At 45.5% G+C, this 14644-nt stretch overlaps 2 protein-coding genes across 6 annotated transcripts in view; one reads left to right on the top strand and one right to left on the bottom strand.

Moving 5' to 3' along the window:
- The first annotated feature begins 20 nt into the window (after positions 1 to 20).
- On the top strand, positions 21 to 13432 carry chrna11 (cholinergic receptor, nicotinic, alpha 11). Of its 4 annotated transcripts, XM_035621457.2 has the most exons (11): positions 21 to 313; positions 2155 to 2294; positions 2501 to 2545; positions 2840 to 2949; positions 3084 to 3163; positions 5274 to 5441; positions 5535 to 5573; positions 5703 to 5729; positions 7811 to 7897; positions 9349 to 9458; positions 10909 to 13432. In XM_035621457.2, exons 1-11 carry the CDS (start codon positions 115 to 117, stop codon positions 11638 to 11640), a joined length of 1737 nt encoding a protein of 578 aa, XP_035477350.2. In that variant the 5' UTR covers positions 21 to 114; the 3' UTR covers positions 11641 to 13432. The 4 variants fall into 4 exon arrangements, with proteins under 4 accessions (XP_035477350.2, XP_035477348.2, XP_035477349.2 ...); XM_035621455.2 differs by having other exon boundaries at positions 5535 to 5729; XM_035621456.2 differs by having other exon boundaries at positions 5274 to 5573.
- Positions 214 to 14644, bottom strand: part of snx27a (sorting nexin 27a) — a 32048-nt gene continuing 17617 nt past the window's right edge. The window contains exons 13-14 of one of the 2 annotated variants that reach the window (XM_035621461.2): positions 486 to 762; positions 214 to 342 (exon numbers count right to left, since the gene is read on the bottom strand). In XM_035621461.2, coding sequence (XP_035477354.1) covers positions 737 to 762 — 26 coding nt within the window. In that variant the 3' untranslated portion in view covers positions 214 to 342; positions 486 to 736. Of the gene's footprint in view, positions 343 to 485; positions 763 to 10622; positions 10758 to 14644 lie in introns of those variants that run through there. The other variant, XM_035621458.2, reaches the window with a different exon arrangement.

Genomic DNA, 14644 nt, shown 5'->3' with positions numbered 1-14644 from the left:
GAGAGAGAGGGAGGGAGGGAGGGAGGGAGGGAGCGAGAGAGAGCGAGAGCTCACAGCGACCATCTCCTCCTCCACTTGCGCTTCCTCTCTTCCAGCACACACTCCTTCCCTCTGATGCCGACTGGATGCAGACCAGGGGATTTCCAGCAGCTTCCTGAGTGCGTGTCCTCCCTCTCCTCCCTCCTCCTCCTACCTTGTGCTCCAACATCCGGAGCTTCTCCTCTTCGGTCTCCTCTTTTCCTCCCGCTCTCCATCACCAGGATGTGGCACTCGGTGGCTCTGCTCCTCTCCGGATTCTCAGCTTTAATCCACGGTGAGCCTGCCCGCCTCTCTTTCACTCTGCTGTCAGGAGATCCGATTGCAGCTGCACTTTACTCTCGAAATGTCATAAGAATTCAGGATTAGGGCAATCTGTGGTCTTGACGGACCGATGGAGTAGAAACAGATAAGAGCCCCAGAAAAAGAAAAGTGAGAAGCCGACTCACCTGTTTGCTCACTTGTTTTTCAGCTTTGGGATTTTCCATAACTGTGTTCTTATTTTTCGGGACGCACATGCTTGTGTCGACCTTTGGGTTTCGGAGGCTGCTGCGTGAGATGCTTTGACAGATTGACATCTACGTCTGTGCAGTGAGGCAGGCTGAAGAAACTGTGTGAAAGAATCTGAAGCAGCGTGCACAACGTTTCACCGCTCATCTCTCCCCATTCCACGAGTAACTCCTCCTGCCCGAGTCTCTGTTCACACCGGAGGGGAGGAATCGGGCCCTGCGGAAAAAACGGGTCACAGATCAGTTGAAATGCCCATTTAGAAAACGGGCTCTTCCATCCCCCCCCCCCCCCCCCCCCGTTGTCTTGTGGACATGTTGCTGCAGCCGAGCTGACGGGGGCCCTGAGCATCACATGTCGTAGCTAAATGTAAAGGCTGACAGAGGATGACGGAGCTGAGAGGAGAGCGGGTGACCTCTGTCCCTACAGGCAGACGCACCGGCACGGATTTCCTTCACAGTTTGTTTGACTACGTTCGAAAAAAGAAAAAGGCTTTAGGCCAGAGAGTATAAAAGGGACAGATGACACAGAAGGCAACATTTTTTAGACTATATTTCTGTTGGCTGGATTTTAAAAACAAACATCCTTTGAACCCAGATACTCCCTTAAATAGCTTCAAATCAGAAATCGAAAAATGTATCCGCACTATTCTACAGCATCCTATATATATGGCAAATTATGCATCTGATTATCGAGCATTTATCGAGGTTATATAACATCAGACTGTAAAAATTTCCAAACCAATTCACAAATCCTTGAACTTCAGCATGATATTAATGGTCGATATTAAAAACCTTTAGAAGCCAGATTAAAACATTAAATCATATCATAATGAATCACAGAGGAAGAAACCACAACATCCTTTACATGTTAAACTGTACACTCTGCCTGTAGGTCCATTATCTATTTTGGAGACTGTCACATATTTATTCAACATTTTCTTTATTACCCCAGAGACCAAACCAACGCAACTGTACATTCATTATCGCCAATTATGCTGCGATAAAGGTTCTTATCAGATTCTGTTTACTCTACACGCTCCCTCTGATCTTTTTAATCTGTTCGTTAATTGCCCGTCCGTATTCTCAGAATTAATCCGACACGTCTCAGTCCGACCGAGGAGCCGGACCTAAACAACATGTTTCACTTGCAAAGCTCGAAGCATAAAGGTCAAGATAAGTGCGATGAATCATAATCACCGTATTTCATTTCTGCTAATTTCCTCATTACATGTCCAGTATAGAGGAATTCCTGTCTCCTCTGTATCTCTTCTGCTCAGTCTCGTTCTGCTGGATTATTCATGGATCAGTTCCTGAGGGCCACACTTTCTGATTTGATCAGCAATATGCTTTTACAAAAAAATATATATTTTACTGCCCGACTGTACTCCCATCCCAAAAGTCTCATTTGGTTCCCGTTTGAGGTTTTCACTGGAGGTTTTTCCTTGAAGATTGGGATCATTTTTATTCACCTCACAGGAAACAGAGACTTAATCTGCCATCGGATGTGAACAGAATTTCAGCAAAGAGAGGTTTTTGTGCGATTCGAAGCGAGCCTTGCTTTCCCATTTTTTATCAGATATATTTGTCATATTTGCCCGCGTCTCTCCAGTGTCGCTGCAGGGTCCTCACCAGAGGAACCTGCTGAAGAATCTCCTCAAGGACTACAACCGGATGGAGCGACCGGTGGCAAACGACTCCCACCCTCTCACCGTTCACTTCTCCCTCAGTCTGATACAGGTCATGGACGTGGTAGGTGTGAAAATATCATTATTATATCATACAATTATTATGGAGATTAGCCTGGAAATAGAAAATGCATATATTCATTTGTTTTATGACTATAAAAGACTATGATATTAATAATGATAATATTGGTGGATTTGAGGGTGAATCTCTGATAAAGATGTTCTACTCATAGACAAGATATCTGCTTAAAAATGTTTTATGTTTTGTAGGATGAGAAGAACCAGGTGTTGACCACAAACATATGGCTGCGGATGGTAAGGACCCCTGAGAGACTTTTTAAGGTTTGAGGTGATGAGGAATTTGGGTTTATGTGATTTTTAAAAAATGTTTTTATGTGAATTATTAAACAGTAAGGACAAAAAAAAAAAAGTAAAGTTGTTTTCAGCAAAAGCTCACATTTTTGACACTTGAGAAATATACAAAGGCAACATTTGACCTGTATTATAACTGTGATTTTCTTATTTAACATCTCAAATGAGAAGGGATTGGTGGAAAGGTCCGGTGTAGCCTGTGGACCACTCAGTAACAAAATCGTTTGTGTGTTCAAGAGTTGGTTCGACCACTATCTCAAGTGGAACCAGAGCGAACATCCCGGGGTTAAAAACCTCCGCTTCACCACAGATCAGGTGTGGACGCCGGACATCCTGCTCTACAACAGGTAAAACATGTATTCATAGCTAAAAGCACACCTCACACACACATACACAGACAGAAACACACACACAGACAGAAACACACACGCACACAATATTTCATCAAATAGTGTTGCTCTGTCTCCTGTCCTTCCTCCAGTGCAGATGACGACTTTGACTCCACCTTTAAGACCAACGTTCTGGTGAACTCCAGTGGCTACGCCGAATATCTGCCTCCAGGTGAGTCTCCGCCCCCCTTTTCCCCACCACCGTCTCACCCACGCTTCTCCCTGCGGTGCAAAGGCGGCCCCCCCATCCCCCGCTTGAACAACAACATCCCTGGTTACTGGTTGGTTACGGATTCACGCATCTCAGCATCATCACACCGACGCTTCTCCCTGCTGTGCGATGGCGGCCTCCCATCCTCCGTCTCCCCCTGTTTGAACACTCGATGTTCATATTTTGTTATTGTAAAACAACATCCACGGTTACTCGTCGGTTTTCGGATTCCCAGTGTGTCGTGAGCAACACCTATGAATAGGAGACGCTCACTTCCTCTGCTTCCTCTGGACTCAGCTTGCGAAAAGTCCCGGCTCTCCTGCGTCTCCCCAGGTCTTTACTTTGGATTTCTCTATACGCCAGATGACAGCGGGCATGAATTTGAACGCGGCCCAGAAAGCCATCCTATCAATTCTTTTCAGTGCTCCATGTTTATTAATAGGCTCCTGCTGAATGTAAATACAGCTCCCTAATGCTGCGATTTGGATAAAAGCCAATGAGGGGAGGAATAATAAAAAAAAAAAAGAGGTAGCGCTCTGGTTTGGTGACAAGAAGAGGAGGAGAAGTTTTACTGCAAAACATGAAGAGGAAGAAAGCAAGGGGGATGGAAAAGGGAGGAGAAAAGAGGAGGAAAGGAAGAAAGAAAAAAGCATTCCAACAGTTTTGCCTCCCTCACACAAGCCCGGCCGCAGTTCCATCAGGTCTCTCTCGAGCTCGTTACTGTGCAGTAACTGAAAGGCAACAGGTCTGTGGGCGGCAGGCACAGAGCTTGACACGGTAAATCATTTCAAGTCGCAGTGTCCCAGGCGTCTGCTGCGGCCCATCATTTGCAGAATATAGACCTCTCGCTGCTGCAGAGGTGAAGGTGTTGGCCTGTTGTGTGTGTTTGTGTGCGTGTGGGGGGCGTAGCTCGTTTCCAGCTCGTGTGTGTGTGTCAGGGGACACTTGGGGCCTCGCAATGCCTCCGTGGGAGGTGCATTTGCTTTTCGTGAAAGATGATGAGTTTTATTTTCGGAAGCTGCACGTGCTGCCGGGAAGGGATAGTTTGAGTTGCTTCAAGGAGCCCGGATATCTGTGAGAGGCAGCTTTCAAAAAATGTACACTGGAATCTGACCTGTGAAATGTAGAGGTCACTGTTTTTTTCTAGAGACAAAACGTCGACACATTTGTAGCTGCTCCTCAATTTGGTGTCATCGATCAGACCTCTGCTTTCGAAAGCAGAATTCCTTCACGAAGGCTGGCTTGCGTGTCGGCAGCCTCGCGATGAAATGCCTTTGAGATATGTAAGACGTACCGCTGGCCTTTCGGGTCCTGCGCGTGCGTCCGAGCGGCCAAACGGGGCTTGATTCATCCATTTCAGTAATTACTTTAAGGGCTGGAGTTTGCCAGCGACCACTGCGAGGATCACTGTGATCACCCCGGATACCGGCGTGCAAGTGTCTCTGTCGTGATTTTGTGCTTGCGTGTGCCAATGCATAAGCCCCCGGGTGCATTTATTTTCTGCATAATAAGAGTGGTAATCTGATTAGGGCACTGTGCACAATCTCATTTTTTTTGGTGTCACCGCTGATGTTTCTGTCTAAGAGGCTTAGCCAACAGCTGTGTGTGTGCAGGCGGGGCGGAACAGAATATCCGGAACGCGTGAGTGACAATGCTGCAGCCAATTTCTCTTCTAAAAGGCAGTTCTTTGATGGGAGGGTGTTTCTAATCTAATCTTTGGTTTCACTTCTCCAGCCCCTAAACTCGATTTGCAAACGGTAAACTCTCTGAAAGACCTGCACAATGGTCCTAAAAATCCTATTGCTCTGTGCACTGATGCAACCTCAACATTTCTATATAAAAAGGTGAGGCGGTACAGCTGGGTAGATATGAAATGAATAGACAGTTCGTTCTGACAAAAAAAACAACTTGAGAGTCGGGAAAGGCTTTCTGCACTGCACGTGTTTTTCAGATACATCTTTCCCTTGTCAACTCTGTACAGGACACTGATGGGGGTCAATGTTGTCATTCAGGCGATTGATCGTTCAGCTCTGCCTTCTGCCCTGTTTTCCTTCTTTCGCCTTTTCCTCAGGAATCTTCATGAGCACATGCAACGTGGACGTCCGCTGGTTTCCTTTCGACATCCAGAAATGTGAGCTGAAGTTCGGCTCTTGGACGTATGACGGTTGGCTGCTGGACCTTCAAATGAATGACGCGGATATTTCGGGCTTCATGCCCAACGGAGAATGGGACCTAGTGGGTGAGTATAGGGCGAAGCCTCCGGATTGTATAACTCATCAAAAACCATCCAGTCACAGAGCACACGAGCAGATCTCTGTCCGCCGCTTTCCAGGAGTTCCCGGCACCAGAAACGAGGCCTTCTACGACTGTTGTAAGGAGCCGTACCCCGATGTGACATTTGTTGTGACAATACGCCGGCGAACGCTCTACTATGCCCTGAATCTGCTCATCCCCTGTGTGCTGCTTTCTTCTATGACTCTGCTCATCTTTGTGCTGCCAGCCGACTCTGGGGAGAAGATCTCGCTGGGTGAGTTGATCAAAACAAGCGATCGGAGTTGAAACAGTCGCCTGAAGGCATCGACGGCCGGGGCAAAAAGACAAGGGGGGGCGGGAAAAAGTTGGCTTGTTAGTTTAATGTCTTGCTTTCTCTCTTTCAAGCGTGTGCACACATCAAGGGGCAGACCGAGCGTTAATGCAACACAATCAAAAATAACACATGTCGCACAATGTTGCCTCCTAAAAAGATTCCCCAAATAATTTTAAGTTTTATGAGGGAGGACATGCATTCAGCATATTCTTTTAAAAATCAAGTATAAACACAAGGCATTTTAGTGAGCAACACCAGAAGATAAAAGGGAAATCTTGATCACAAGAAACAACAGGGCGCCTTTAACAGATACAGACATTCAAAAGAGAAATTTAAATGGCAATAAATAAGACATTTACATTTTGAATTTAAGTATCATGTATCCCCCATAAATGTCTGTATCCACTCCATACCTTCGGAGTATAAAGGCAAAAACAGAACAAAATGACGAAGGGGTGGCACTGAAGACTTTGGGGAGGCACGAGAGAGGCAAAGGGAGAGGGTGCAGAGCTGAGAGGGGAGACGGATTACAGGATAAAACAGAAAGATGAGAAATGTGAGGAGGAGGAACAGAAATGGATGGATGTGGGAAGGCAGCGGAAAAAAAGGGAGCGCACACGGGAGGAGAATTTTTGAAAAGGATGAGAGAGGAAGGCACAGGAGCGAGAGGGAGGAATGATAAGGAGGAGAAGGTCGGAGACAATCAAAATCGCACAACAATAGGCTGGAAGACGGAGAGCGGGTGCAGAGCCGCAGTCAAACATCAGCTACAAATAAATCTGCCTCGACTCCTATAGAGATGAGTGATGTTCACCTCTTCGGCATGATAGAAACTCCTCACCTCTCCGACTGGAGCTGAAAATATAAGTCGATTAATCTAATAGGCGATTTGCAGGAAAATGATGATGATAAAAAGGCCAAACATTTTCTGTTTCCAGCTTCTGGGGAGTGAAGCTTTTCGTTTTATATTATAATAAAAGAAATATCGTTGGGTTTTAGATTGTGATCAGTTCTGTGAATGCATGATGGCCACGCTTCACTATTTTCGGACATTTTATAGACAGACAAAAAAAATGCCTTAACTAATTGAGAAAATAATGTCAAAAACAGTTAAATGCTCATGCCTTTTTTGCTTATAGAATTTGACTCATGTCTGAGAGGGAGGGAACGCAGAGACACGCATTGTCAAATTATCCTTAGCATCAATACAGATGCATTACGCAGCATTTCTCTCCAGGGGAAAAAAAAAAAAGCCAACCCTTTCACACAGCCAGTTAACCTATTGATGTAATCAAGGCTAGTGAATTGATTAGGGGGGAGAGAGCTTACACATTGCCTTCCAGGGAAATACTCTGTCACTCTGCTTGATGGAGGACACACAGGGATCAAGTGACTGGGCCCTTTAGGGTGAGAGGACCGAGCTTTTTAAAAAAAGTGTCATTTCAGAGAAGAAGAAGAAGAAGAAAAAAGGGGGAACACTAAAGAGACATTTTTAATTTCCCTAATATCCTTAGAGGGCGTTCATATTTCATCTCATGGCTCTGGGAGTTTAATTGAATTCTAAGCAGGGACAGTTATGCCAGCGAAGCACTCCTTAAATTCTGTCCGTCGGAGAAGTGAGACAGATAGTTTCGGAGGTGGATTAATGGAGGGAGTGTATGAGGTGTGAGTTAACGTGCACGCACGTGCAGAGTTTTTGTCGAGTTGAAAGAAATAATAAAAAAGGCTATTTGCTGTGCGGAAGTGCATTTTTGCCGCAGAGCTACAGTGTGTCAAAAAAGAATTCATTGAGTGAACATTAGCTGGTCATTTACATAAATCGAACCCGATCTCGTCCACGAGCCTGATCATTTATCAAATATACCAAGTGCGCTAATTTAGTTTCTCTGAAGACAGGGCCGCCACTCAGGGGAGGAGACTAAACCACAATATTGATTGCTTGGCGAAATGTAGTTACAGCATGGCTGTATCGTTCTGTCTATCTACCATCCATCCATCTTTCTTTCTTTCTTTCTGCACAGGTATCACTGTCTTGCTGTCTCTTACTGTTTTCATGTTGCTGGTCGCAGAGATCATGCCAGCCACATCTGACTCTGTTCCACTTATAGGTATGTAACAGGGAATGTGTGTGTGTGTGTGTGTGTGTGTGTGGTTCACATGATTCTTCATAATGAGCAAGTTGCTCAGCTGGGCTCACGGCGCCCAATTAAAACTATTGATCCGACAACGTTTGGTGATTGTCTGTGTGAAATTGAGATGTTTTGCTCATTAGAAAAATCCTGCGCGATGTCTCCATGTGACAGTGAAGAAAAAAAAAATCAATATGTGGTTTTGAGTGTTCTTTTCTTCAGTAGCGATTGCAGGTGGTTTGAAGTAGGAACCAGTGTCTGGTTGAGTTGTAGTGGTTTAAAGTCTACTGCCACGCCTCTGGCGCTGAGGTTGTTCTCGCGTAGGCAAAGTGGTACTTTGAGCTAAATCCTAATATCAGCATGGTAACATGCATTCAGAGACAATACTGAGAGGCTGGTGTTTAGCAGGAACAATGTTTACCATATTCACCACCTTTGTTAAGTCTGCTAACATTTGCTACTTGGGACTAAACTCAAATTACAGCTGACGCCTCGAAAAATGTCATTGTTTTTGCAGGTATTTGGAACAAAAAACTAGTTTAACATATCAAAATTAGGGCGGGAAGATGGCGCTAAACGAAAAGTCAGAGGATCAACAAAGGCACTGGAATTCGTCCTCTGGGGATGACGAATATTTGTATGAAATTCTCGTGACAAATTCATCCGATAGTTGCCGAGATAATTCAGTCAGAACCAAAGTGGTGGAGCATCTACAGAGGTCGTTACAATCTGCCAAGGTCATCACACTCCTTATCTTCAGGTTATTAATTCAGAGTTAAACCCAAATGAAACCCCAAAAGAAAGTTTAGAAATACAAAGTCATGACTACAACCTAGTGGTGGAGCTCATTTAAAAACCCATCCAAAAAACAGAACAACAGAATTGATTTAAGCCACCTGCTCGCCTTCAAGTTTAATTGGCTAAACTGATCGCGGGCACATAACTAGGAAATTATGCTTGGAGTGCGAAGATTAGAGCCAGAGGCGGATGCAAGGCGGAGTTTGCCCAAAGACACAAATCCTGGTCATTAAAATAGGCTTTCAACATATTTTTCCTTAAGTTCAATGATTTTGCAAACATAATGTGACACCTAGCAGGAAGTCGTGCTGGCAGCGGGTCTCGAGGAGATATTTAACGATTATATGCGTTCACTTTGAATACAACAGGGAAGAAAGTGAGTCATCGCGCTGACCTCACAGAGCTTAGAACAGAAGTAAAGTACGACGCGATCCACCTGTAGAGTTCCGAGGAAGTTGGTGGACAACATGAAAAACGTGTTTTTAATGATAATCGTGTGGCTTTTGTTTTCAAGTCAGAGACTTTTATTGGTCTGTGACCCAAATCACAGCCTGCTGCGACCAGTAGAAAATAAAATGTGTCAAATGTCAATGAAATGAAACACTGTTCTATATTCTCCTCCTCCTCCAAAGGTCAATACTTTGCCAGTATCATGATAATCGTTGGGATGTCGGTCATCGCCACGGTGGTGGTTCTGCAGTATCACCACCACGATCCAAACGGAGGAAACATGCCCAAATGGGTGAGATCCCAGTCTCCATCGTACCCTCACCTGGAATATCAGTAACATTCATCAGGCAGCTGGTTAAATCTTTTAAACTGCCCTTCTCCCTGTATCAGATATGACAAATTCCCTCTATTGATCTCTATATCAGCAATAGTATGACTCCTCTGCTCTGCTGTTTTCAATAACATTCCATTCCCGTTGCCCCTCTGCTGTGGTTACGCTTCTGTTTTCATTCTCCGACCTCCTTGGCTGTGACTCATTGGCATCAGTCTGCCCGAGTGTGCTCATCAAATGCCTCGCCACAGACTTCAACTGGAGAGCGTTTCAAAGCACTCTCGATGTGTGGGCGGATTCAATTTGTCTCATTCCCTTCTCTTATTTTTCTTGCATTCTGTTTAATGCTAAAAACTCCATCTTGTTTTTTATTTTATATGTGGAAAAAAAGGATCTGAAATAAAAAAATATATATTTGCAATTGGAGAAAGGAGTCGCTGCCTTAAAAACATTTTTTGACAAATAGGAAAGTTTTGTTTAAGTTCAGTTTGTCATATGAATCACGAAAAATGTAACAGATGGAACACATTTTACTCTGTGATTCATGTACGGACAGCAAAGAAAAATGGACAAGCCTTCTTTCGCCGATATATGTGCAAAAGCTTGTTTGTGCGCGAGCACGGATATTGTGTATCGACACATTGCAAGGACGTTCCGTTGATGAATGGCCTGTTCTGACCGTCTGAGGGCCAATTAACAAGCTAACTGATGTGGTTCAGATGAGGGCATCGAACCAGCACAGTTCATAATTGCAAGCCCGGACACAAACAGCATCAACAATAGGGGACTGTTACCAGGTCCGTGAACACACGGCACCGGGCGGAGACTAATTGAGCGGTCATCTGGACATTAGCTTCTCATTAGATGCCAGAGACCCATCTGGATGCTGTTGGGACAATATGGCGTTTCGGGGGACATGGAGTTTGTGATGGAGAAGAGGAGAGGAAACAAGGAGAGCAGATGAGAGCAAACAGAATGGAGTGGAAATATGGAGAGCTGTGAAGAAAACAGTCGATTAGAATCCAGGTTTAAATTTGTACCAACTTGCTATCGGCACCCGCTTTTTAATCTTCATGCTGCAGTTTAGGGAAACATTATGGCTCAGCTCATTACAGTAATGAAACAGTAATCTCAGAGTCGGTCTCAATGATTCCACAGTTTGAATCTAACGCTGGCTCAGTGAGCAAAAAGGTCCTCTCTGCCTCGGGCTCGTCCCTGGTGAGCGTCTCGTACTTCTGCTCAGAGAAGTGCAGCAACATTCTGAAACAAAACGCAATGTTGGAAAAACTTAAGATTAAGCTTTTCGCCGCGCATGCAATGTTCTCATATTTTCTTTAGCTTCTTGCTCTGTTGCTGTTCTACTCCCTGTCCGACAGCCTCCTCTTTTACATTTCTCCTTTTCACTCCTCAGGTGCAGCTCGTCTTGCTGCAGTGGGTCGCGTGGTTCTTGCGTATGAAGCGACCAGGAGAGAATGACGACCCAGAGCGGCCCCCGTGTGCCCCCCATCTGCGCCGCTGCTCCTCTGCCTCCCAGAGCGGCAGCATCCCCAACCCCCCGGACCCCACCCTCCATCCGCTGCACCCACAGAACCTGGCTCCTCTCCAGACAGGGCCGCTCCACGCGGGACACCCTCACCTCCAGTCCAGTGCAAACAACAACGGGAACCTTCTTTACATGGGCTTCCAGAGCATGGAGGACCCTTCAGTGCTCTCAGAGCCCCTCCAGAGGAATAACATCTCGGTGGGGCCGCCACGAGTAGCAGGAAGCCCACCTCCCCACCTGCAATCTCAGTTCTGCAGCTCCCCACCACCTCCTACGCCTAATATCGATACTGTAGGCTGTCCCAGCACCGTCTCCAGTGGTGGGGGCTTTGGATGTGGACCAGCAGGACTTGGAGGGTGTTCGACTGCCGGGGTAGGAGACCCCCAGCTGCAGGCTATCCTGGAGGAGGTGCGTTACATGGCAGACCGTTTCCGGGAGCAAGACGAGGCCGAGTGCGTGGCTGACCAGTGGAAATTTGCGGGCGCTGTAATCGACCGTCTTTGTCTGGTGGCGTTCAGCGTCTTCAACATCATATGCACCATTTCAATCCTCATGTCTGCTCCAAACTTTGCTATTGCTATTTCAAAGGACTTTGTTTGAGAGCAAAGAGGAAAGTGTGAAGGACTGGAAGAGGGGAATTAAATACAAGATGACGGATGGAGTGGAACAGGAAACACAATTTCCAGCGGTCTGTAGGCTTGGTGATATGTGATTGCGAGGAACTGGGAAATAGGAAAAAAAAAAGGTTTTCTTTGCAATTCATTCTGTTTTGGAACTAGAATCTAAGAAGAAAACTGATGAGGAGGGAGATACAGAGTGAAGTTAAAATAAGATTAGGTCGAGCAGGGTGCTTTATCAGGTTCTTGCCAAGGTGAAATGGATGTTGGTTAATTCAAAGACTTTCCCCTTAGAATTAAGGGAAAGACGGATCAGGAGAGGAAAAATGAGAGAAGATAAAAGTGTGCAAACTCAAGTGGCACCAGCTCTTAAAGCAAGGATGAGATAAAGAGAGGAAGAGAGCAGAAGAGACAAGGCAGATAGATAAGGACAGATAAATAAGACAGTCATTTGGCTGTTTTATTTTCCAAAGGAGGGGAGGCAGCCCTTCACTCCCACACATCGAGAGCATCGTTTAAAGTGACGTGAGGAGGAGAGGATGCCGGGGAGAGCGAAAGAGACTTTTACAAGGACAAACAACAAAGAGCAGTCGTGAAGGAATGAGACTTCCTCCCTCGTGTCATTGGCAGATTCGGGCGGAGTAAGCAGCTTGATGCTCAGATGCACAAAAAGTGGAGCGGAGATCAAGATCACGAGCGCCGCAGCAGAGGAGCTTATCTATTATTCAATCACATCTATCTAATGACCGTCAAATTGAAAGACCTCGGATAATCTTTAAGACTAATAGGCTTTTAAAAGATGAAGTCCCCTTTTCCATTCGCAAACCACTTTCACTAATTTCCAAGGCCTTATCTCTTTGAAGCGATTGCCAATCTGCAACAATCAGCGGACATCAAAAGCTCCACAGCGGCGGGCCCACCTTGAAGCGCTCACCATGACTGGGGAAACTGAATTAACAGGTCACCAACAAGGCGGTGGCCAGTGGCTGCATCCCAGTGGAGGTTTTGACCCAACAAGAAGTTACCAAAGTGTGTCTGACGGGCCTACCGGATCAAACAATCTAAAATATCACAGATTTATTGGCTGAAATGAAATGGGAAGTTTCAGGTAAAAATATCAAGAGGCACAAATAGGGTGAAGATCATTCAAAAATCCTGAAATGAAAAGGGGGGCAAGTAACATCCCATCAAATTACTGTAAAATCCATAAGGGGGTTTACAGCTTCAGCAGTTTCCAACAGTGTGTGTAGCACATTGCCCCGAGCAGATTTGCTCCCCAATAAAAAGGTAATTTTTAAAAAAAATGGGCCACAACGATAAAGTTACAAAAAGCCAAAGTCACTTCCAAAAACACAGCTGTAGTTTTATTCATTGGTTGGGGACTATTTTCCACTGTGGATTAACACACATTAGGTACTGTAGTTAGTATTCACTATACGACAACAAGAAAACTATCGCAGCCTTATCCATTGACTTTTGCGTTGACACCACAATCCAGGGTGGACACTTTTTCACCCAGTGGCTATGAACATGTGTTCTCTCACTGTGAACTGCTACACCGAGTGTAGGGAAAATTGTACAAATCCCTCATCTCTTCACCTTCTTTCATCTTCTGTCACCTCTCGCTTCCTTGTCTCCCTAGCAGGTGGAAAAATCAACTTCCTGTCGGGGGAGGGTGTGCAGGAGGATGTTCTCCTTCCAGCACACACCGACACCGGCACCCTCACATCCCTTGAGAACATTTCTCATCCTGAAAATAAAGTATTTGTCCCTGATTTCTTTGCTCTGCTCTCGATGTCTCTGTGTTGACAGTGGCTGGCACTGAAGAGAAAAATGACAAAGCGAGGGCATAAGGAGGAGAGAAAGTGCTGACGCGCAGTGAGTGCCGGACAGGGCCTTAATTGATCACTCGTTCAGGAAGAAGAGATGGGGGGGGGGGGGGGGTATGAGATGGGAGGGTTAATGGGGGAAAGAGGGGGAATATTGGGTAATTCATCGGATTTATGAGGGACAAAAGGCGGGGGAGATGGGCGCACAGACGAGCATAACTCAGTCACAGACATCAAATGAAAGGCCACTGCAATATATCACACCACAAGAGAAAATATTTACTACAGAAATGAACTCAGAGAAATTAGAGAAATATTACTACGCAACCATTCGGCCATCAAGTCTGGGGGGGGGGGGGTGGTGGCCTTCAGTGTGTCACTCAGTCAGTGTGTCAGACTGAGTAAAGACTCTTGGGTGTATTTATAGTAGTGTACTGGTCCTCATTCAGTCTGGGCAAGGCTCCTTGTTTAATGGGCTAACTCTCTTACTCTCGGAGCTACAGAAAAGTGCAGTGCCAGCGATCTAGCGGCACTTAGATTTACTGTGTTCACTCAGACGGAATAAAAGAATGTGTGCAAAGACTGTGTGTGTGTGTGTGTGTGTGTGTGTGTGTGTGTGTGTGTGTGTGTGTGTGTGTGTGTGTGTGTGTGTGTGTGTGTGTGTCTCCATGGGGAAGATGAGCTTTAGGGTTTAGCGTATGTACAGAATCGATCAGTGGTTGTTGTTTTTATTTTCTCCCCCACCCAATTCTCATTTAATAATATAAAGCCTGAGATATTTCGCCAGATGGGTAATTCCACTGAGCCACACTGGAGGCACATTGGGCCTGACACAGCTCCACAACCGTGTAAATTGGGCGGTGATATGTGTGCTAAAAAAGACGCAGCCACTGCGAAGCATACAAATGAAACAGAACAAAACCTACAGGTCCGCCTCAAAAAGACGACAGAATATGAAATGAGGGCAGACACTCGTCAAAAACCCCTCCACAAATCCATACTTACATTAAGCACACTACAGTTACATACATGTGATGTGTTCAACATATTCATATGCACCCACCCATGTGCATGAACACCTGTTTTCTCTAAGGGTCCCAGTGTGCTGCGCTGTATGATTACATCCCAACATATTGCGGCGGAGGCCGATCAATGCCT

The sequence above is a fragment of the Scophthalmus maximus genome, chromosome 22, assembly GCF_022379125.1.
Source record: "Scophthalmus maximus strain ysfricsl-2021 chromosome 22, ASM2237912v1, whole genome shotgun sequence".
In the NCBI taxonomy this organism is placed as follows: domain Eukaryota; kingdom Metazoa; phylum Chordata; class Actinopteri; order Pleuronectiformes; family Scophthalmidae; genus Scophthalmus; species Scophthalmus maximus.
This window is presented reverse-complemented; position numbering and strand designations above follow the sequence as displayed.

Bases quoted from the DNA above. Each gene is read 5' to 3' on its own strand.
- chrna11 (XM_035621454.2), top strand. From the start codon at position 115: ATGCCGACTGGATGCAGACCAGGGGATTTCCAGCAGCTTCCTGAGTGC. The intron at 2,546-2,839 runs GTAAGGACCCCT...TGTGTGTTCAAG, and splicing joins CAAACATATGGCTGCGGATG to AGTTGGTTCGACCACTATCT. The intron at 5,730-7,810 runs GTGAGTTGATCA...CTTTCTGCACAG, and splicing joins TGGGGAGAAGATCTCGCTGG to GTATCACTGTCTTGCTGTCT.